We start from the raw sequence: 23,216 nt of genomic DNA, 5'->3' as shown, positions 1-23,216 counted from the left end.
TGAACCAATAAGAAAAATAATTATTAACCAAAGTGAGCGTGCGCGTGGTGTGTGGCTGAGACCAGCACTATCCATGTGTTATTGAAGATACTATGAGTGATGGCCATTATCTACTTCACTAAAGGCTCCCCAGCTCCCTCTCATTTCAGTTAACTAATATTCCAATAGGTCTGGACGATAGTGAGGTGTGCTCGCAATCAGAGCCCGTACCTTCCGTTTCTCCTTCTTTTCGTCCTTCTTGGTAAACACGGTGTGAACCCACCAGATCTTGGTGAACATGCTGCCGTAAGCCAGGCTGAAGCCTAGACCTAGCAGCCACACTCGGGCCTGTGGGAGAAAAGAATAAACTCCATTTTAATGTTTATTTACAGACACTCTCCACCCTTGGAACCACACAGTCGGGCCCTTTTGAGAAGATTTAGGTACTGGAATGTTTCAGCTCCCCGACAGTGCAAACCCTAGCCTGGGGGGAATAAAAAATCCAGTCAGGCTCTCAGTTTGGAAGTAGGCCGCAATGGGAGACGTCAAAAGGAATTTCCGTTCCTCTGATGTGATGTTGAGGCCCACAACCATAGTCACTGAGCTTGAAAGAAACCTCGGAGAAACCGGCCACAGCCGACACACTTGACTCAAATAATGCCAAGCCTGCTTCAAACACAGTGAATGGGACAAGTCAGCTATCATCCAGCACGCTCAACTCAATAACCCCCACACTGAATGGTCCAATTCCAAGCACATCTCATCCATTGCACACTACAATACAAGATGCATTAGGGAGGCTATGGAAATCTATCAACATCACACTGTTCTCCAAGACAGTAGCCTGCACAGCAGTGAGATCTGTCTGCCCCTACTCAAGAAATATATTATCACTTGCTCTGCAGCCACCAAGAAGAACAATACTATCAACTTATCACAAGATACAATACCTGACCAATCAGCAGCAAGAACAATAGCATGTACCGACCTATCACGGAACACAATTAGCTGGCCAATAGCAGCAAGAACAAGAACGTGTAATGACCAATCATCAGTAAGATCCCGCCCATATTCCATTCTCCACCACATATAAACCTATCAGGTCCCCACTTATTTCTCCAGATGACGGACAGAGTTTTCTACCTGAAATGTTGAGGCTGGCAAGTTTGTCTCAGAACTCCTTTTTCAAGGAAGCAACTGCTGTTTTCAAAGCAAATGCATATGGTGTACAACCATGAAATTGTCTTACTCAGTGACCAGGTAATATTTTTTAGTGATGTTGGTTGAGGGATAAATATTCCCCCAGGACACCAGGGGGAACTCCCCTGCTCTTCAAATTAGCACTGCAGGATTGTTTATGCCTGCCTGAGAGGACAGATGGGGTCTTGTTTTAACATCTGATCTGAGAGACAGCACCTCCAACAATGCAGCACTGCCACAGTACTGCACTGGAGTGTCAGCCTGGATATTGTTCTCAGGTCCCTGGAGCGGTAATTAAATCTGTGACCTAACTCAGATGAGAGTGCTATCCATTTACAGCCTTCCATGTAGGGTATTATAAATCGGCTCGCAACAGCAGGAAATCACTGCAGATGAGGAAGCGCCATTCGGCCCAACTTAGCTCATCTATCCAGAATGAGCTTAAACTGTGGCAGCCATAGCTCAGTGGAGAGCACTGCCTCTGAGTCAGAAGGTGGTCTCAAACCAGAGTCTTGAGTACAAAATCCAGGTGGACGCTGCCAGTGCAGCACTGCCAGAGGTGCTGTCTTTTGATCACCGATTAAACTGATTTTCTCTGGCTGGTGTTGGGTGTTATTTTTGGCAAGCTGGGTTTAACTTACTATCAGGAGTGCTCAATTGGAAATGTTTTGTTCAGTTTGTCATTTATTTTTCAGCTCCCTTACCTGTGCTGCCTCGCTCCCAGTAATGAATAGGTTAACAGCAGCATTGAAATAATAGAGAGTAATGCAATGCGAACGAATTAACAAGAGCACTAAAAATAGCACAGAGGCAGTTGAACCCCATAGCAACTGTTCGCTGGCCTGACAGAACCTATCACTTTGTTGCAGCGTGCACCAAAAGCAAAAAAGAAAAGACTTGCATTTCTACAGCACTTCTCACAACCACCAGACATCTTGAAGAGCTTTACAGCCAATAAAGAACTTTTGGAAGTGTAGTCACTGTTGCAATGTAGGAAACACAGCAGCCAATACGTACACGGCCCCAGAGAAGAACCTTCAAGTCTGTTCGTGTTGTGCAACCTTGAGTGGACTCACGGGTACGGTAATGCATTTGCCTGATCAGCAACCCAGAACTCCCAGGGTAGTCCTGAATCTCCCCATGGACTTGTTGTGAAATAAATTAATAAATCCTGTCTTTTTTTTTTTCTGGCTGCTGGAAAAAGGAGAAAAGAACTTTCCTTTCACAACCGCAGGACTTTCCGAAAACGTTTAACAGCCAATGAAGTATTTTTGAAGCGTAGGCATTGTTGTAATGTCAGAAATATGGCAGCCAACCGCTTACTGCAAGCTCCCTCAAACACAGATGTGATAATGACCAGATAATCTGTTTTTCTTCAATGATGTTGGATGATGGATAATTATTGGCCACGACAGCAGGGTGAACTCTCCTGCTTTTTGAGATAGGACTCTGGGATCATTTACATCCACCTGAGATGGCAGATCGGACCTTATTTTAACATCTTGTCTGAAATGACAATGAAAGCTGCTGAACTGTCATAAAATGAACTCATCCGGTTCAGTAAAACATTTGGTTGTGGGGGAGGAGGGAGGGTGATGACCTATCATCCCCACCTGCTCTTGCCTTATTTTCTCTTGGCATTGTTGGCAAAACCAGCATTTATTGCCCATTCTTAAATGCCCTTGAGAAGGTGGTGGTGAGCTGCCTTCTTGAACCGCTGCAGTCCATGTTGGGGTAGGTACACCCACAGTGCTGTTAGGAAGGGAGTTCCAGGATTTTGACCCAGTGACAGTGAAGGATCGGCGATATAGTTCCAAGTCAGGATGGTGTGTGACTCGGAGGGGAACTTGCAGGTGGTGGTGTTCCCATACATCTGCTGCCCTTGTCCTTCTAGGTGGGAGAGGTTATGAGTTTGGAAGGTGCTGTCTAAGGAGCCTTGGTGCATTGCTGCAGTGCATCTTGTAGATGGTACACACTGCTGCCACTGTGGGTCGGTGGTCGAGGGAGTGAATGTCTCTGGATGATGAGCCTCCTGAGTGTTGTTGGAGCTGCACCCATCCAGGCAAGTGGAGAGTATTCCATCACACTCCCGACTTGTGCCTTGTAGATGGTGGACAGGCTTTGGGGAGTCAGGAGGTGAGTCACTCGCTGCAGGATTCCTAGCCTCTGACCTGCTCTTGTAGCCACGGTATTTATATGGTTGGTCCAGTTCAGTTTCTGGTCACCACCCACCCCCCCCGCTGCCCCCAACCCCTTACAGGACCTTGCCAGCGTCCTCCCACATCCCAAGTTATGGCAGCTCGTGAATCATAGATGAATGTCCGTGAGATTTTCCGCCCACCCCCACTCCCCTCCCCAACTCAACCAGCAAAACAGTAGAGCTCACTTCAAGAGCAACAACAACCTCAGCAGCCACAACGATGCAGTGGGAGGGGAGAACAAGGCAGAGCTGCTATCAGCCAGGCCACTTCGAAGGTGGCAGATGCTCGCGTGACAGGAGGTGAAACGGGACACTGAGGCGGCAATGGAAGAACAGGCAGAATCATCTTTGCCGCCTGTTTGAGCACACGCCCAACAGCAAATGCCACGGCACTATTTTGGAGAACCAGCAAGGCAGTTCTCCCATGGTGGCTTTGGCCAATATTGAACCACTGTCACTAAAGGATTATCAGGTCATTGTCAGATTGCAGTTTGTGGGATCCTGCTGTGCACAAATTGGCTGCTGTGTTTCTTGTACTATTATAGGAACTGCACTACTGAAGTACTTCATTGGCTGGAAGCCACTTTGAGTGAAAGGCTCTGTTTAAAAGCAAGATTTTCTTTTATCCTTTCCTTCTTTTCTTCCTGGATGGCCCACCTGGCAGACAAGGGGGAAGTGCCACTTGCGGATGTGGTACCCGTCCAGTCCAAGCGGGAATACGGCTGCCAAGGCCAGCGTGCAGCCCACCGCCGTCATGTTATTCAGGTAAGGCTGGGAGTTCTGAATGTACCTGGAACGAGGGAAAGAGGGGGCCGTTACACCATCAACAACATCGTGCATTTATATAGCACCTTTAATGCAATGAAACGTCCCAAGATGTGCCACAGGAGGAATTATCAAACAGAATACAACACCGAGTGACAGAGGGAGATATTAGGACAGATGACCAAAATCCTGGTCGAAGAATAGGTTTGAAGGAGTGGCTTAAAGGGGAACAGCAATGTGGAGAGGTTTAGGAGGGACTTTCAGAGCTTAGAGTCTAGGCAGATGAAGGAATGGTCACCAATAGTGGAGCAATGGAAATTGGGGATGCAAAAGAGGCCAGAATTAGAGGAGCACAGAGAACTCAGAGAGTTATAGGGCTGCAGGAGATTACAGCGATAGGAAGCAGGGAGGTCAGGGACAGATTTGAAAGCAAGGATGAGAATTTTAAAATCATGGTGTTGCCAGACCAAGAACCAATGTAGGTCTGCGAGCACAGGGGTGATGGTTCAATGTCACATATAGGCTCAGCAACAATTAAAAACACCTTCGACACCCTCCTACTTACCGTACATTGCTGTTGTAGATATTAAAGGTGAGACAGATGATTCCCAGTAAAATCCCGAGCCCAGCTAGAACCGAGACCGACACAAAGAGTTTCTGCGATAAGTACCGGAAAGTCGGGATGACCTTCGTATGGTCAGCTGGTGGGGCCCCACCTGCGAACACAAGATAACAACAGTCATGGGAATGGCTGCTGGGTTCATTACTGCTCTTAGAACAAGGGAAAGAAAGAGTGAAAGAGAGAAACAAGCAAACATTACAATGCCACATTTCACCACACCGGGACACCATAAAATGCTTCACACCAAATATAGTTCTTTTTCAAGTGCGGTCACCATGCCCCAGGTATCCAGCATTCTATATTTACACATCCGAGCACCTCGATTAGATTCCAGTCTGTAACTCACTCCCGGGTATCCATTATTCTATATTTACACATCCGAACACCTCGATTAGATTCCAGTCTGTAACTCACTCCCGGGTATCCATTATTCTATATTTACACATCCGAACTCCTCGATTAGATTCCAGTCTGTAACTCACTCCCGGGTATCCATTATTCTATATTTACACATCCGAACTCCTCGATTAGATTCCAGTCTGTAACTCACTCCCGGGTATCCATGATTCAAAATTTACACATCCAAACCCCTCGATTAGATTCCAGTCTGTAACTCACTCCCGGGTATCCATGATTCAAAATTTACACATCCGAACTCCTCGATTAGATTCCAGTCTGTAACTCACTCCCGGGTATCCATTATTCTATATATAAACCATCCGAACACCTCGATTAGATTCCAGTCTGTAACTCACTCCCGGGTATCCATGATTCTATATTTACACATCCGAACTCCTCGATTAGATTCCAGTCTGTAACTCACTCCCGGGTATCCATTATTCTATATATAAACCATCCGAACTCCTCGATTAGATTCCAGTCTGTAACTCACTCCCGGGTATCCATTATTCTATATATAAACCATCCGAACCCCTCGATTAGATTCCAGTCTGTAACTCACTCCCGGGTATCCATTATTCTATATATAAACCATCCGAACTCCTCGATTAGATTCCAGTCTGTAACTCACTCCCGGGTATCCATTATTCTATATTTACACATCTGAACTCCTCGATTAGATTCCAGTCTGTAACTCACTCCCGGGTATCCATTATTCTATATATAAACCATCCGAACGCCTCGATTAGATTCCAGTCTGTAACTCACTCCCGGGTATAGATTATTCTATATATAAACTATCTGAACCCCTCGATTAGATTCCAGTCATTAACTCACTCCCGGGTATCCATTATTCTATATATAAACCATCCGAACTCCTCGATTAGATTCCAGTCTGTAACTCACTCCCAGGTATCCATGATTCAAAATTTACACATCTGAACACCTCGATTAGATTCCAGTCTGTAACTCACTCCCGGGTATCCAGTATTCTATATTTACACATCCGAACACCTCGATTAGATTCCAGTCTGTAACTCACTCCCGGGTATCCATTATTCTATATTTACACATCCGAACTCCTCGATTAGATTCCAGTCTGTAACTCACTCTCAGGTATCCAGTATTCTATATTTACACATCCGAACCCCTCGATTAGATTCCAGTCTGTAACTCACTCTCAGGTATCCATTATTCTATATTTACACATCCGAACCCCTCGATTAGATTCCAGTCTGTAACTCACTCCCGGGTATCCATTATTCTATATTTACACATCTGAACTCCTCGATTAGATTCCAGTCTGTAACTCACTCCCGGGTATCCATTATTCTATATTTACACATCCGAACACCTCGATTAGATTCCAGTCTGTAACTCACTCCCGGGTATCCATTATTCTATATTTACACATCCGAACCCCTCGATTAGATTCCAGTCTGTAACTCACACCCAGGTATCAATTATTCTATATTTAAACCATCGGACCCCCTTGATTAAATTCCAACCTGTAACTACTGGATGCCTCTTACAAATTCATTCTTTATTCATTTATTCACTAATTCACAGTATCAATGATGACCATGTGCACTGTCTGCCCGGTGTCTGGCTGCGAATGGGCGGAGGTGGGTGAGAGGGGTAATCCCCTCCATTGGGAACAGGCTGCCCCATGTCTGTCTGAATGGGCGGAGGTGGGTGAGAGGGTTAATCCCCTCCATTGGGAACAGGCTGCCCCATGTCTGTCTGAATGGGGAGAGGTGGGTGAGAGGGTTAATCCCCTCCATTGGGAACTGGCTGCCCAGTGTCTGACTGTGAATGGGGAGAGGTGGGTGAGAGGGTTAATCCCCTCCATTGGGAACAGGCTGCCCAGTGTCTGACTGTGAATGAGGAGAGGTGGGTGAGAGGGTTAATCCCACCATTGGGAACAGGCTGCCCAGTGTCTGACTGTGAATGGGGAGAGGTGGGTGAGAGGGTTAATCCCCTCCATTGAGAACAGGCTGCCCAGTGTCTGACTATGAATGGGGAGAGGTGGGTGAGAGGGTTAATCCCCCCCATTGGGAACAGGCTGCCCAGTGTCTGACTGTGAATACGGGTAGGTGGGTGAGAGGGTTAATCCCCCCATTGGGAACATGCTGCCCAGTGTCTGACTGTGAATGGGGAGAGGTGGGCGAGAGGGTTAATCCCCTCCATTGGGAACAGACTGCCCGGTGTCTGACTGTGAATGGGGAGAGGTGGGCGAGAGGGTTAATTCCCTCCACTGGGAACAGGCTGCCCAGTGTCTGACTGTGAATGGGGAGAGGTGGGTGAGAGGGTTAATCCCCCCCATTGGGAACAGGCTGCCCAGTGTCTGACTGTGAATGGGGAGAGGTGGGTGAGAGGGTTAATCCCCTCCATTGGGAACAGGCTGCCCAGTGTCTCACTGTGTGGGAAGGGGGAGGTGAGAGTGGTTATTTATCAGAGAGGTTGGAGTGAACCTCGGATGCACCAATTGCTGAGAACGATGCCTCTTCTTCCTGATGTTTTAAAGGAGAAATCAATATGGAGCACAGCTCTCAGATGCTCTCCAGCTTTGAGTTTCCATGGCAACAGCCCTCAGAGCCACTGCGGCAATCCACCAAGTTGCTATGGTGACCTAAATGAGAGGCCTGCATGTGTCGGAGCGGTTCCAGCGGTTTCTATAGAGATGGAAGCAGCGGTTTCTATAGAGACGGAAGGACAGGATGTTGACATAAAAACCTTTCCTCCCACCCTACCACGAATATATCATTACTGGAGTGCTGTATAGGAGCTGTGTGGGGTATTACCAGTTTGCAGCAGAGAGAGGTCATTCTTTCATACCTGCAGTGTCTCACGGATGTTTCTCAGCAAGAATCTTACCTTCACATTCTTGAATTCTCAACAAGGCAAAAATCTTACCTTACTACTGCACAAACTAATACTCCATTAACTTCCAGAGCGACAAATACCTGGGAGTGAGTTCAGGACTGGAATCTAATCGAGGAGTTTCAATAGTTTATATATAGAATAATGGATACCCGGGAGTGAGTTACAGACTGGAATCAAATCACAAGTTCTTCTTGCTTTCGAAAGTAAAACTTAGCAAAGTGAAATCTCTGGGAAGCTAGGGAGGAGATTGCAGAGCCTTTGTCCTTGATCTTTATGTCGTCATTGTCGACAGGAATAGTGCCGGAAGACTGGAGGATAGCAAATGTTGTCCCCTTGTTCAAGAAGGGGAGTAGAGACAGCCCTGGTAATTATAGACCTGTGAGCCTTACTTTGGTTGTGGGTAAAATGTTGGAAAAGGTTATAAGAGACAGGATTTATAATCATCTTGAAAAGAATAAGTTCATTAGAGATAGTCAGCACGGTTTTGTGACGGGTAGGTCGTGCCTCACAAACCTTATTGAGTTTTTCGAGAAGGTGACCAAACAGGTGGATGAGGGTAAAGCAGTGGATGTGGTGTATATGGATTTCAGTAAGGCGTTTGATAAGGTTCCCCACGGTAGGCTATTGCAGAAAATACGGAAGTATGGGGTTGAAGGTGATTTAGAGCTTTGGATCAGAAATTGGCTAGCTGAAAGAAGACAGAGGGTGGTGGTTGATGGCAAATGTTCATCCTGGAGTTTAGTTACTAGTGGTGTACCGCAAGGATCTGTTTTGGGGCCACTGCTGTTTGTCATTTTTATAAATGACCTGGAAGAGGGTGTAGAAGGGTGGGTTAGTAAATTTGCGGATGACACTAAGGTCGGTGGAGTTGTGGATAGTGCCGAAGGATGTTGTAGGGTACAGAGGGACATAGATAGGCTGCAGAGCTGGGCTGAGAGATGGCAAATGGAGCTTAATGCGGAAAAGTGCGAGGTGATTCACTTTGGAAGGAGTAACAGGAATGCAGAGTACTGGGCTAATGGGAAGATTCTTGGTAGTGTAGATGAACAGAGAGATCTTGGTGTCCAGGTGCATAAATCCCTGAAGGTTGCTACCCAGGTTAATAGGGCTGTTAAGAAGGCATATGGTGTGTTAGCTTTTATTAGTAGGGGGATCGAGTTTTGGAGCCACGATGTCATGCTGCAGCTGTACAAAACTCTGGTGAGACCGCACCTGGAGTATTGCGTGCAGTTCTGGTCACCGCATTATAGGAAGGATGTGGAAGCTATGGAAAGGGTGCAGAGGAGATTTACCAGGATGTTGCCTGGTATGGAGGGAAGGTCTTACGAGGAAAGGCTGAGGGACTTGAGGTTGTGTTCGTTGGAGAGAAGGAGGGGGAGAGGTGACTTAATAGAGACATATAAGATAATCGGAGGGTTAGATAGGGTGGATAGTGAGAGTCTTTTTCCTCGGATGGTGATGGCAAACACGAGGGGACATAGCTTTAAGTTGAGGGGTGATAGATATAGGACAGATGTGAGAGGTAGTTTCTTTACTCGGAGAGTAGTCGGGGCGTGGAACGCCCTGCCTGCAACAGTAGTAGACTCGCCAACTTTAAGGGCATTTAAGTGGTCATTGGATAGACATATGGATGAAAATGGAATAGTGTAGGTCAGATGGTTTCACAGGTCGGCGCAACATCGAGGGCCGAAGGGCCTGTACTGCACTGTAATGTTCTAATAAAAAAAAATGTAAATGAGACGATTCCCAAATTAAGGATGTAAGTGTTGGGGAGTTGGTGTTGTGTTGTTGCCCTGCAGGCCTGTGTCTCACAGTGAGAGTTCCTGCTAATTAATAGTTAGTCAGGTTTGCCAACCTGAGGAGCAAGCTGCTCTGGAACGTCGACAGCACAGCAGGCTGCAGCCAGTAATGGGTGCGCTAATTGGGGATTATCGCTGATGGTTTTCTAAAGAATGCGTGCATGCCCCATCCGTTCTCTTGACCTGCCTCCCAGGCCCAGGAATTTCAGGACATGATTTTCCGATTGGAAAACTGTCACAATTTACATACACAATAAATACAATTTATCATATTTCTAATCACCTGGGCTTGCTCCTGATGTCAGCTGTGGCTCAGGAGGTTCAAGATTCACTCCAGTGATTTGAGCACACAATCTCAGCTGACATACTCAGTGCAGTACTGAAGGTGTGCTGCACTGTCAGAGGTGCTGTCTTTCAGAGGAGATGTTAAACTGTGGCTCCGTCTGCTCTCTCAGGTGGATGTAAAAGATCAACCATCTTGAAGAAGAGGAGAGGGGAGTTCACTGGCTAATATTTACTCCTCAACCAGTACAGTAAAACAGATTCGGCAGCATCTGTGGAAAGAGAAGCAGAGTTAACATTTCGGGTCACTGACCCCAAACGTTAACTCTGCTTCTCTTTCCACAGATGCTGCCAGACCTGCTGAGTGGTTCCAGCATTTCTTGTTCTTATTTCAGATCTCCAGCATCCACAGTATTTTGCTTTTATTATACTAAAACAGATTATCTGATCATTGTCATGTTATTGTCTGTGGGATCTCACCGTGTGCAAACTGGTTGTCACAGTCCTACATTGCGGCAGTGGCTACAATCCAGAAAGTACTTCATTAGCTGTAAGGCGCTTTGGGACGCCCTGAGTTTGTGAGAGGTGCGATATCAATGCCTGTTTTTTTAAATGAGCACTTGTACAACTATGGGATATGGGCTGGCTCCATTGGACCCTCAGTCTCAGTCGAGACCAGCAGACAGGTGATGGTTTCTTAAGAGGAAAAACTACTGACATTATGTGCTGTTATTCATTGCAGTCGATGTCTCCCAGGGAGAGCGGCTACCATTTTCACCTGCTAAACTGGAGCCGTGTATGATGCCTCCTGTCTCTTTAAGGCTGGCAGTCTAGCTTGTTAACCACAGCGATTCGCATTCTAGGTCTCTTAGAGATTAATTGCTGCAGTGGAAGGAAGGAAGTTTCTCTCGATTGGTGGATTCCTGTAAATCCCTGGCTCCCGTCCTGGGAAAAGGGGCAGAATTATCAAGCTCGGGAAAACCAGTAAGATATCCCTGGCTTGCTGTCGCTTTTATTTTGGACACTCAACTCTTTGAAATATGTCACCTGATGTATGAGTTCTTTAGTGTGGCAGTTACACACTCGACTTAAGGTTTTATATAATGTGTGGCTGTGTATATATATATATATAGAGAGAGAGAGAGAGAGAGAGAAAAGAATGAGGCCATTCGGCCCATCATGCCTGTGCCAGCTCTTTGAAAGAGCGATCCAATTCGTCCCATCCCCCTGCTCTTTCCCCATAGCCCTGTAATTTTTTTTTCTTTTTCAAGTAGATATCCAATTGCCTTTTAAAAATTATTATTGAATCTGCTTCCACCACCTTTTCAGCCAGTATGTTCCAGATCACAACAATTCACTACGTTCAAAACATTTTCCTCATCTCCACCCCACGTCTTTTGCCAATCACCTTGACTCTGTGCCCTCTGGTTACCCACCATCCCTGCCAGTGGAAACAGTTTCTCCCTATTTACTCTCTCAAAACTCTTCATCATTTTGAACACCTCAATCAAATCTTGACATCCTTAGAAACGTGCGGTGCCCAAAATTGGACAAAACACATTAGAGTAAGACAGATGATTCGCTGCTCGATGTGAACAGGAATATTCTATCGTGTAAGGTTGTAGCTCTGTGTTCCTTTAAGGTTACAAAGTCTGAGAGGATTCATTTCCACCAAAGTTCTCTTGTTCTCCTGCAATAAATTCTGCAGAAGATGAAGGGAGCGTCTGGTCCCCCGGTGCAGGGAGCATCTGGTCCCCCGGTGCAGGCAGCGTCTGGTGTCCTGGTGCAGGGAGCGTCTGGTGTCCTGGTGCAGGGGCCGTTTGCTCTCCGGATGCAGGGGGTCCTGGTCTCCCAATGCAGGCAGTCTCTTTTTCCTGAGGCAGACGGTACCTTTTCCAGTTCTCTTCACACTGCCTGGCTCTATTTTCTCCACTTCCCTCTGTCTTTTTTCACTTGTGACACTGCATGACTAATGTGATTCATTTCTACCCAGACAGCTGGAGCTGTGAGCACAAACTGCTGAGATTCACTAACTGTCCTGTGACTTGTTAACTCCTCAACTACCTGCAGCTGCAACTCATTCTCTCCAGAGAATCGCTTCCTTTTAAAATCATTTGCTCCTTTCTCACCCACCCTGTCAACGTATATCTCATCTTGCATTGATATAGCACCTTTATCCTTGTAAAATATCCCAAGGCAATTCACAGCAGCGATTATCAAACAAAGGAGATGTGAGGACAGGTGGCCAAAAGAAGGTTTTAAATTTTGAGGAGAACCTTCAAATGGGAGACAGAAGTGGAGAAGCAAAAAGGTTTGGTGGGTAATTTGCGAGCTTAGGGCCGAGGTAGCTGAAGGAACGGCCATCAATGGTGAGATGATTAAAATCAGGGATGCTCAAGAGGCCCGAGTTAGAGGGTTGTGGAGATTACAGAGATGGGGAGGGGTCAGGCCATGAAGGGATTTGAAAACAAGGATGAAAATTTGAAAATCCAAGTGTTGGCGGACCAGGAGCCAGTGTCGGCCAGCGAGCACAGGGGTGATGGGGGAACGAGACTTGGTGCGAGTTAGGAAGTGGACAGTGGAGTTTGGATGGCCTGAACTTTATGGAGTCAGGATGGTGGGAGGCCAGCCAGGACAGTGATCCCCAAATCCTCCCCTCGCTTCCTGACTCTACGGGACAAGGTACCGTCACAACCTTGCAACTTTAGAAAATGACAGGTCGAAACCTACTCAACCAGTGGGGGCATCGCATTCCAGCCTGAAGAATGAATACACGTGGGTTCACGATCTGGAGCTGGGCCGCTGAGGGCCCTGAGGCCAATCGTACATCCCCTCTTTGAGAAAAAGTAATTCTGGGGATGTGAGCATCGCTGGCCAGGCCAGCATTTATTGCCCATCCCTAATTGCCCTGCAGAAGGTGGTGGTGAGCTGCCTTCTTGAACCACTGCAGTCCATGGGAGGTAGATGCACCCACAGTGCTGTTGGGAAGGGAATTCCAGGATTTTGATCCAGTGACAGTGAAGGAACGGCGATATAGTTCCAAGTCAGGATGGTGTGTGACTTGGAGGGGATCCTGCAAGTGGTGGTGTTCCCATGCATCTGCTGCCCTTGTCCTTCTAGGTGGTAGAGATCGCGGGTTTGGAAGGTGCTACCGAAGGAGCCTTGGCGCGTTGCTGCAGTGTATCTTGGGAAGGGGGGCAGCACCTTCAGGCGGTGAGACCCTCCACCCTATGGAATCCCCCTGGAAGGATTTTCATTTATCAGGTGCCTATCATGATCTCAGGATGTTGCAAAGTACTTCACAGACAATGGAGTACTGTTTAAAATGCAGTCACTGTCGTAATGTAGGAAACTTAACAGGCAATTTGTGCACAGCAAGCTCCCACAAACAGCAACGTGATAATGACCTGATAATCTGGTTTTTTTTTAATGATGTTGGTTGAGACCAGGACACCAGGGAGAACTTCCCTGTTCTTCTTCGAAATAGTGGCCGCAGGATCTTTTGCATCCACCAGACGCGGCTCCTGTTTAACATCTCATTGGAAAGGGCGGCACCTCTGAGATTGCAGCACTCCCTCAACGCTGCACTGGGAGCGTCAGCCTGCATTTTGTGTTCACATCCCTGGAGTGGGACTTGCACCTCCAACCTTGCGACAGTGCTACCCACTGAGCTAGAGCTGATGGAACGGATGGTGCGGTCAACAGGAGGTGATCAGAATGAATAATAAACAAGGGTCAGTCACATTGTGCAGCCACAACCACCCACACCTGAAGATTGAGTGTCGGGTCAGCAAGGCAGCAATTCCAGGAATGGGGAAAGGGGTACTCACCAAACCAGCGGTCAGTGCCAAAGTAGGACATGTTGTCATTAGTGCTGTCATAGTAACAGATCTTCACGTATTTAGCATCTGTGGAGAAAAATACAAGTCATTTCATTATTGAACCGTGTGAGACAATACAGAGCAGTCACCAAACTCAATTTATCAACATGGACAAACCTCACCCACCTCTCATCATTCACAGTCAGACACTGGGCAGCCTGTTCCCAATGGAGGGGATTAACCCTCTCACCCACCTCTCATCATTCACAGTCAGACACTGGGCAGCCTGTTCTCAACGGAGGGGATTAACCCTCTCACCTACCTCTCCCCATTCACAGTCAGACACTGGGCAGCCTGTTCCCAATGGAGGGGATTAACCCTCTCACTCACCTCTCCCCATTCACAGTCAGACACTGGGCAGCCTGTTCCCAGTGGAGGGGATTAACCCTCTCACCCACCTCTCCCCATTCACAGTCAGACACTGGGAAGCCTGTTCTCAACGGAGGGGATTAACCCTCTCACCCACCTCTCCCCATTCACAGTCAGACACTGGGCAGCCTGTTCTCAACGGAGGGGATTAACCCTCTCACCCACCTCTCCCCATTCACAGTCAGACACTGGGCAGCCTGTTCTCAACGGAGGGGATTAACCCTCTCACCCACTTCCCCCTATTCACAGTCAGACACTGGGCAGCCTGTTCCCAATGGAGGTGATTAACCCTCTCACCCATCTCTCCCCATTCAGACAGACACTGGGCAGCCTGTTCCCAATGGAGGGGCTGAACCCTGTCATCTAGGGCCTAGGGCACTACCCTGAGGAACTCCTGCAGTGATGTCCTGGAGCTCAGATGATTGACCTCCAACAACCACAACCATCTTCCTTTGCACTAGGTATGACTCCAACCAGTGAGAGTTTTCCCCCTGATTCCCATTGACTCCAGTTTTGCTAGGGCTCCTTGATGCCATACTCAGTCAAATGCTGCCTTGATCTCAAGGGCAGTCACTCTCACCTCACCTCTTGAGTTCAGCTCTTCTGTCTATGTTTGAACCAAGGCTGTAATGAGGGCAGGAGCTGAGTGGCCCAAGCGGAACCCAAACTGAACATTACTCAGCAGGTTATTGCCAAGCAAGTGCCGCTTTATAGCACTGTCTACAACACCTTCTATCACTTTACTGATGATCGAGAGTAGACTGATGGGGCGGTAATTGGCCAGGTTAGACTTGTCCTGCTGTTTGTGTACACGGCATACCAAAGCAATTTGCCACATTGCCGGATAGATGCCAGTGTTGTAGCTGTACTGGAACAGCTTGTCTTGGAGTGCGTCAAGTTCTGGAGCACGGGTCTTCAGTACTATTGCTGGAATGTTGTCAGGGCCCGTAGTCTTTGCAGTATCCAGTGCCTTCAGTCATTTCTTGATATCAAGTGGAGTGACTCGAATTGGCTAAAGACTGGCATCTGTGATGCTGGGGACCTCAGGAGGAGACCGAGATGAATGATCCACTCGGTACTTCTGGCTGAAGACTGTTGCAAACTCTTGAGCCTTCTCTTCTGCACTGATGTGCTGGGCTCCCCCATCATTGACGATGGGGCTATTTCTGGAGCCTCCTCCTCCTCCAGTTAGTTGTTTAATTGTCCACCACGATTCACGACTGGATGTGGCAGGAGATGGTTGTGAGTTCACTTCGCTCTGTCTATCACATGCTGCTTTCACTGTTTGGCAAGCAAGTAGTCCTGGGTTGTAGCTTCACCAGGTTGACACCTCATTTGGAGGAATTCCTGCTGCTGTTCCTGGCATGCCCTCCTGCACTCTTCATGGAACCAGGGTTGATCACCCCAGCTTGATGGTAATGGTAGAGTGGGGGATATGCCAGGCCATGAGGTTACAGATTGTGGTTGAGAACAATTCTGCTGCTGCTGATGACCCACAGTTTTACATTGTTAGATCTGTTCAAAATCTATCCCACGCAACATGATGGAGGGTATCCTCAATGTGAAGACGGGACTTTGCCTCCACAGGGACTGTGCGGTGGTCACTCCTACCAATACTGTCATGGACAGATGCATCTGCGGCAGGCAGGCAGATTGGTGAGGACGAGGTCAAGTATGTTTCGATTAGGATTCTGGATTTCTGTGGCAGTGGAAATGGAATGGTAATGTGCTGACAGCTCCTTTTACTCCCTGCCTTGATATTCAGTCCGAGTCACTTCAATCTGGTGCTACACGCAGCCTGTGGTCTGTCCACGACTGCCCAACACCCATTCTACTCCACTGAGTATACAGCACAGAGCCAGCTGCAGCACCCTGATAAATATACCTTGTAATTGCTCAACCATTGTCCAGGCCATCCGAGATCCACTGGCATCGAACACCACGTGACCCTAGTGGAGAGAAAGGATGGATCAATACATGTCACGATGAAAAGTCCAGTGATGTTCAGGAAAAAGTCTTCAGCAACAAGCTGTAGGGGTGGCGGGGGAATGGGTGGGGGGGGGGGGGGGAGACAGTGAGAGTGGCGGGTGGGGGGAATTGGGGAGGGGCGACGCAAATGGCAGACTAACGGTATCGTATCAGTTCGAAAGACCCGAAGCTGTGAGCATCACAACATTCCTCAGGGGCTCTTGCACTGACCCCACTGCATTAATGCACCAAGACAGACAGACAGACACACACACACATTAAAATAAAAGCAAAATGCTGCAGATGCTGGAAATCTGAAATAAAAACAAGATTTTACTTGCTTAAAACCTTGTACGTTTCTAATATTTGTCTGTTGTGAAGAATGGTCACTGACCTGAAAAGTTAACTCTGCTTCTCTCTCCACAGACACTGCCAGACCTGGTGAGTATTTCCAGCATTTCTTGTTTTTATTACACACACACTAATATACACACACACACCAATATACGCACACACAACCAGCAAGATGCGCACACACACACACTTACAACACACACACACTTACAACACACACACACATGCCAAAACACATACACACAAATACAGGCGCATACACACATACCACACACAGATATACTAATATACATACATACCAACACCTGCACACACACCAGCGCACACAACCAGCAAGATGCACACACACACACACACACTTACAACACACACAAACATGCCAAATCGCGTGCACACAACACATACAAACAGATGCACGCAAACATAACCCACACACATGTACACCAACATTCGCACACAGACACTTCATTGATTTATCTGAGATGTGGTTCCACATCGGGTATAATTGGTAACTAAATAAGTCTAGAAGAGGCAGGGAAAGCAACACCTTTGAGAGACACAGCATCCCGCATTAAGGAGTTGGATTCAGACAATATTTCTTAAATAATGGATTTCTCAATGCTGTGCAGGAGCCAGGAATGATGATACATAAATCCCTGAGAAGTAAGGGGTGGACAGGCAAAAGAAGCGATGAAATGGAAAACTGGACTTGAGGGTTTACATTGAGAGGCGTTGAAGATAAAAGCAATGATATTATGACGGACTGTATAAAACTATGGGCACATGTGAAATACTGAGTGCGCTGTTGGGCTCCTCACTAGAGCAGAGATAAATGGCCTCGAAGCATGTGCAACACAGACTGCTGCCTGGACTAAGGGCTCGGAGAAAACTTTCAAGCAAAGAGGATTTTATTCTTTCAGACTGGGGGGAAATTTCATAAGAGATGTTCAAAATGATAAACCATGGTTGTCAACCATGGTTTAGGGGGTCGCACTCATCTCCAAGTCAGAAAGTTATGGTTTCAAACCACAGACCCCAGCACAGAATCCAAGCTGACACTCCCAGTGCCAACACTGAGGGAGTGCCGCACCGTTGGAGGTGCCGTCCTTCAAATGAGACATTAAACTGAGGAGCCGTCTGCACTCTCAGGTAGGTGTAAAAGATGTCATGGCACGACTTCGAAGAAGAGTGGAGGAGTTCTCCTGGTCAATCAACGTTACTTCAAAAAGAGGTTATCTGGTAATTAACCCTCTGGCTAAAATGTCTTTGTTTTCATACAGCAGACTCATAGACACAATACATATTAACACACTAGCATAGACAAAAACACAACACACAAAAACACACCAACTTTATTTGCAGACACACTAATTTAGACAGACACACACAGACAAACACACACGCAGACAGATACACATGCACGCACACGCAGACTAGACGCACACGCACACACGCACGCACAGAGACAGATACACACAGAGACACACAAACAGACAAAAACATACAGAGACACAGACAGGCACATACAGACACAGACGCACTCTCACGCACAGACAGGCGCAGATGGACAGCGACACACTCAAACACACATACCGAGACCCCATCAAAGGAAGAAGAATTCATGGCTTTGTAAAGCTCATCTGTGATGTCCCTGTTCTGACTGCGGTAGTTGAACTGCTCTAAACGCATCTGCTTCTTCTCCAGCTCCTGAGCGGTTTTGTTCAGAGCCAGGGCCAGTGCCCAGATGGCATCGTATGCCAACGGGGCCTCTTGGTACCCCCCCGTCTCCTCTGGTGATTTCTTGATTACTGTCTGCAGTTTCTCCAAGAACTCTTGGGAGGTCTGAGGGTGGAGACAGAATGGGAAAGATAGACTGGTTATTTCACACATGCACCCAACTCATCAACTTTACACTTTTAAACAATGGCTTGATTTCAAAATTCTCACCCCTCGTCCCTCCCTGTCTCTGTGATCCAGACACACAACCTCCGAGATGTCTCTGTTCAACTAATTCGGGCCTCTTGAGCATTCCCCCATTTGAATTGCACCACCATTGGTGGCCGTGCCTTCAGCTGCCTGGGTCCCAAGCTCTGGAATTCCGTACCCACACCTCTCAGCCTCCCAACCTTGCTTTCCTCCCTTAAGACAATCCTTAGAACCTACTACTATGACCAAGCTTTTGGTCATCTGACCAAATATCTACTCATGTGGCTCACTGTCACTTTGTTTTATGAAGCTCCTTTGAAGCATCTTGAGATGTTGTATTTATGCGAAGGGTGCTATAGAAATGTAAGTTGTTCTTGTTTTAGAACAACCTGCTCCTTTCACATGTTACTGCACCGAGAAACAGTCACTCTCCCCACTCTATTCCCAGTTACTCTCCTCCCCCTGCACCTGCCACTCTCACCAGTCTCACCTTCACTCAACTCCCAGTAACCAGGTATTGCCCCAACTACAGAGACACTCTCACCAGGGGCAATCAGCACTTACTGGCTCTCCGTGGTCTGCCGAGGTATTCACAGCAGAGAGAGGAAACTGTGTTCACCAGAGAGAGGAAACTGTTCACCAGAGAGAGAAAACTGTGTTCACCAGAGAGCGGAAACTGTGTTCACACCAGAGAGAGGAAACTGTGTGCACCAGAGAGGGGAAACTGTGTTCACACCAGAGAGAGGAAACTGTGTTCACACCAGAGAGAGGAAACTGTGTTCACCAGAGAGAGGAAACTGTGTTCACACCAGAGAGAGGAAACTGTGTTCACCAGAGAGAGGAAACTGTGTTCACACCAGAGAGAGAAAACTGTGTTCTCACCAGAGAGAGGAAACTGTGTTCACACCAGAGAGAGAAAACTGTGTTCACACCAGAGAGAGAAACCTGTGTTCACACCAGAGAGAGGAAACTGTGTTCTCACCAGAGAGAGGAAACTGTGTTCACACCAGAGAGAGGAAACAGTGTTCACACCAGAGAGAGAAAACTGTGTTCACACCAGAGAGAGGAAACTGTGTTCTCACCAGAGAGAGGAAACTGTGTTCACACCAGAGAGAGGAAACAGTGTTCACACCAGAGAGAGGAAACTGTGTTCACACCAGAGAGAGGAAACTGTGTTCACCAGAGAGAGGAAACTGTGTTCACACCAGGGAGAGGAAACTGTGTTCACACCAGAGAGAGGAAACTGTGTTCACAGCAGAGAAAGAAAACTGTGTTCACACCAGAGAGTGGAAACTGTGTTCACAGCAGAGAGAGAAAACTGTGTTCACAGCAGAGAGAGAAAACTGTGTTCACACTAGAGCGTGGAAACTGTGTTCACACCAGAGAGAGGAAACTGTGTTCACAGCAGAGAGAGAAAACTGTGTTCACAGCAGAGAGAGAAAACTGTGTTCACACCAGAGAGTGGAAACTGTGTTCACAGCAGAGAGTGGAAACTGTGTTCACACCAGAGAGAGAAAACTGTGTTCACACCAGAGAGAGAAAACTGTGGTCACCAGAGAGAGGAAACTGTGTTCACAGCAGAGAGAGAAAACTGTGTTCACACCAGAGAGAGGAAACTGTGGTCACCAGAGATAGGAAACCGTGTTCACAGCAGAGAGTGGAAACTGTGTTCACAGCAGTGAGAGGAAACTGTGTTCACCAGAGAGAATATTTTCTTGTGCAGTTCAGCCATGGTCTGATTGAGTCCTCAACAGTCTTGAGGTGTTGAATGATCTACTCCTGTTAATGTGTGCCTCGCTATCTTCTGTTCCGGATCATTATGCCAGGAATCCTGCTGGAAATTTTTGGTGCAGTTGAGATCTACAGAGAGATGTGATGCCTCTATGAGTGGAAGTGTGTCTGATTACACTCACTGCCTAGTTGATATCTGAAGAATGGGTGCTGTGCAGGGAAACCAGCAGGCAGGTGCTAATTGGAGGAAGTGTCCCATCCTACGCGCCCTCTATTTCTTTTTGTTTCTGACTGTACGGGTGATTTGTTTCCTTGTGCATCTCCTTTACAGTTTTCTGTGTGGCTACTCACAGATGGCAACAAAGGGGCCAACTTGTGTGTGGCCTGCGTGGGATCTTTCGACTTGCTGTGCAGCCATGCAGCTGAGAGGGACCATAGGTTCCGTCCCCTCCCAACCTCTCGAACATGAATCAGTGGCTTCGGGAACTGAGATGGAAACTGGGGTAAGGAATGTTCCACTAAATGAGGAATAAGCTCAACACTATGCAAGATAAAGCAGCCCACTTAATCGGCACCCCATCCACCACCTTAAATATTCTCTCCCAGCAATACCAGTGCACTGTGGCTGCTGTGTCTACCATATTGTTAGCAAATTTAAAGACCATGGTCATAAAAGGACAGTGGCAGTGAGGATACGAGCTTGGCTAAGGGACACAATGCAGAGAGTAATGGTGAACAGTTGTATTACAGAGTGGAAGAATGCATGCAGTGTTGTTGCTCAGGGTTGGTATTCGTTCCGCTGCTCTTTTTAATATATATTAATCTATTGGATCTGGATGTCCAGGGCATAATTTTCATGCTGGCAGATGACACAAATCTCAGAAATGAAATGAAGAATGAGGAGAAGAATAGTGGATTTCAGGAGGAGATAGACAGACTGTGAAATGGGACAACGCATTGCAGATGAAATTTAATGCAGAATAATGTGAAGTGATTCAGCAAGGTAGGAAGAATGAGGAGAGGCAATATAATCTACATGATATAATTGTAAAGTGGGGGGTGGGGGGGGGGTTCAGGAACAGAGGCCTTGGGGGTGTAGGTACACAAATCTTTGAAGGTGGCATGACAAGTTGAGATGGTTGTAAGAAAGCATATGGCATCCCTGGTTTTATTATTAGAGGAATACAGTGCAAATGTAAGGAAGTCATGCTAAATTCTTTATAAAACACTGGTTAGGCCTTAGCCGGAGTATTGTGTTCAGTTCTGGGCACCACACTTGAAGAAGGCTGTCAGGGTCTTGAAGAGGGTGCAGAGGAGATTTACTGGAATGATGCCAGGGATGAGCGGATTTCAGTTAATGTGGAGAGACTAGAGAAGCCGAGATTGTTCTCCTTCGAACAGAGAAGGTTAAGAGGAGATGAAATAAAAATTTTCAAAATCACGAATGGTTCTAATGGAATAAATAAAGATTTCTTGTTTCCAGTGACAGGAATGTTGGCAAACAGAAGATGCTAATTTAAGGTGGTTGTCAAAAGAACCAAAGACGAAAAGGAGAAAACATTTTTTTATGCAGTTAGTTGTTTTTATCTGGAATGCAATGCCTGAAAGGCTGGTGGAAACAGATTCAGTAGCAAAGATATTAAGGGATATGGGCCAAAGGCAGGTATATGGAATTAGGCCGCGGATCAGCCATGATCTCATTGAATGGCGGGACAGGCTCGAGGGGCTGAATGGCCTACTCCTGTTCCTGTCTTCCTATGTAACTTTCAAATGAGAACTGGATAAATACTTGAAAGGTAAAACATTACAAAGCTATGGGGAAAGAGCGGGGGGAGTGGGACTAATTGGATAGCTCTTTCAAAGAGCCAGCACAGGCACGATGGGCCGAATAGCCTTCTCCGGTGCTGTATCATTCTGTAGTTCCATGGTTCTATCCACACGATGCACGGTAGCAACTTACCAAGGCTTCTTCAACAGCACCCGCCAAACCTGTGACCTCTACCACCTAGAAGATCAGGTCAGTGGACACATGGGACACCAATTCCTTCAGGCTTTCCTCCCAATCACATACTTTCTTGACCTATTATCTACTCACCATTCCTTCATCGTCCCTAGGTCAATATCCTGAAAACCCCCTACCTGCAGGAACATCTTCACCATATAGGCTGCAGTGGTTCAAGAAGGAGGCTCACTACCACCTTCTCAAAGGGAAACCAGGGGATGGGCTGTAAACGTTGATCTTGCCAGTGATGCCCACACCCTGAGAACGCCTTAAACAAAGAAACTAGCCCCATTCCCATCCAACTGTCCTCACCATTTTGGAGATTCCCCTGCTGTTGGTAGGATTCACCATGAGGATCTCTGTGGTGAGGTGGCCCTCCACAGCCTCAGTCATTTGCTGCACCGTACAGTTGATGTTGTTGTCTTGGATCTTGAACCAGTTGTCAGCATACCAGCCGATGAGGAACCAGACATACTTCTTACCGTACAGCTTCTCCTTGTATACCTGCAGCAGAGGAAGAGACACAGATGTAGCCATTCTAGGGAATAAACTGGGAGCGTCATTAGCAGAATACATCATAGCAGCATGTTATAGTGAGGGATGTGTCATAACAGAGTTACAGTGAGGGGTGTGTGTTATACCAGAGTGTTATAGTGAGGGATGTGTCACAACAGAGTTACAGTGAGGGGTGCGGGTCACATTAGTGTTATAATGACAGATGTGTATTATATCGGAGAGTGGCTGTGAGCCATTTGTTATACCAAAGTGTTATAGTGACAGTTGTGAGTTATATCAGTGTATTACAGTGTTACATCAGAGTGTTACATTGAGGGGTGTGTTATATCAGAGTGTT

At 47.0% G+C, this 23,216-nt stretch overlaps 1 protein-coding gene across 1 annotated transcript in view; it reads right to left on the bottom strand.

Moving 5' to 3' along the window:
• Positions 1-23,216, bottom strand: part of gabbr1b (gamma-aminobutyric acid (GABA) B receptor, 1b) — a 586,011-nt gene that overhangs the window by 51,990 nt on the left and 510,805 nt on the right. The window contains 7 exon segments of the mRNA XM_068009633.1: positions 211-327; positions 4,037-4,169; positions 4,710-4,860; positions 13,963-14,040; positions 16,268-16,331; positions 18,298-18,546; positions 22,676-22,867. Of these exon segments, the coding sequence (XP_067865734.1) occupies positions 211-327; positions 4,037-4,169; positions 4,710-4,860; positions 13,963-14,040; positions 16,268-16,331; positions 18,298-18,546; positions 22,676-22,867 (984 nt within the window).

Source organism: Heterodontus francisci, chromosome 29, assembly GCF_036365525.1.
Source record: "Heterodontus francisci isolate sHetFra1 chromosome 29, sHetFra1.hap1, whole genome shotgun sequence".
In the NCBI taxonomy this organism is placed as follows: domain Eukaryota; kingdom Metazoa; phylum Chordata; class Chondrichthyes; order Heterodontiformes; family Heterodontidae; genus Heterodontus; species Heterodontus francisci.
This window is presented reverse-complemented; position numbering and strand designations above follow the sequence as displayed.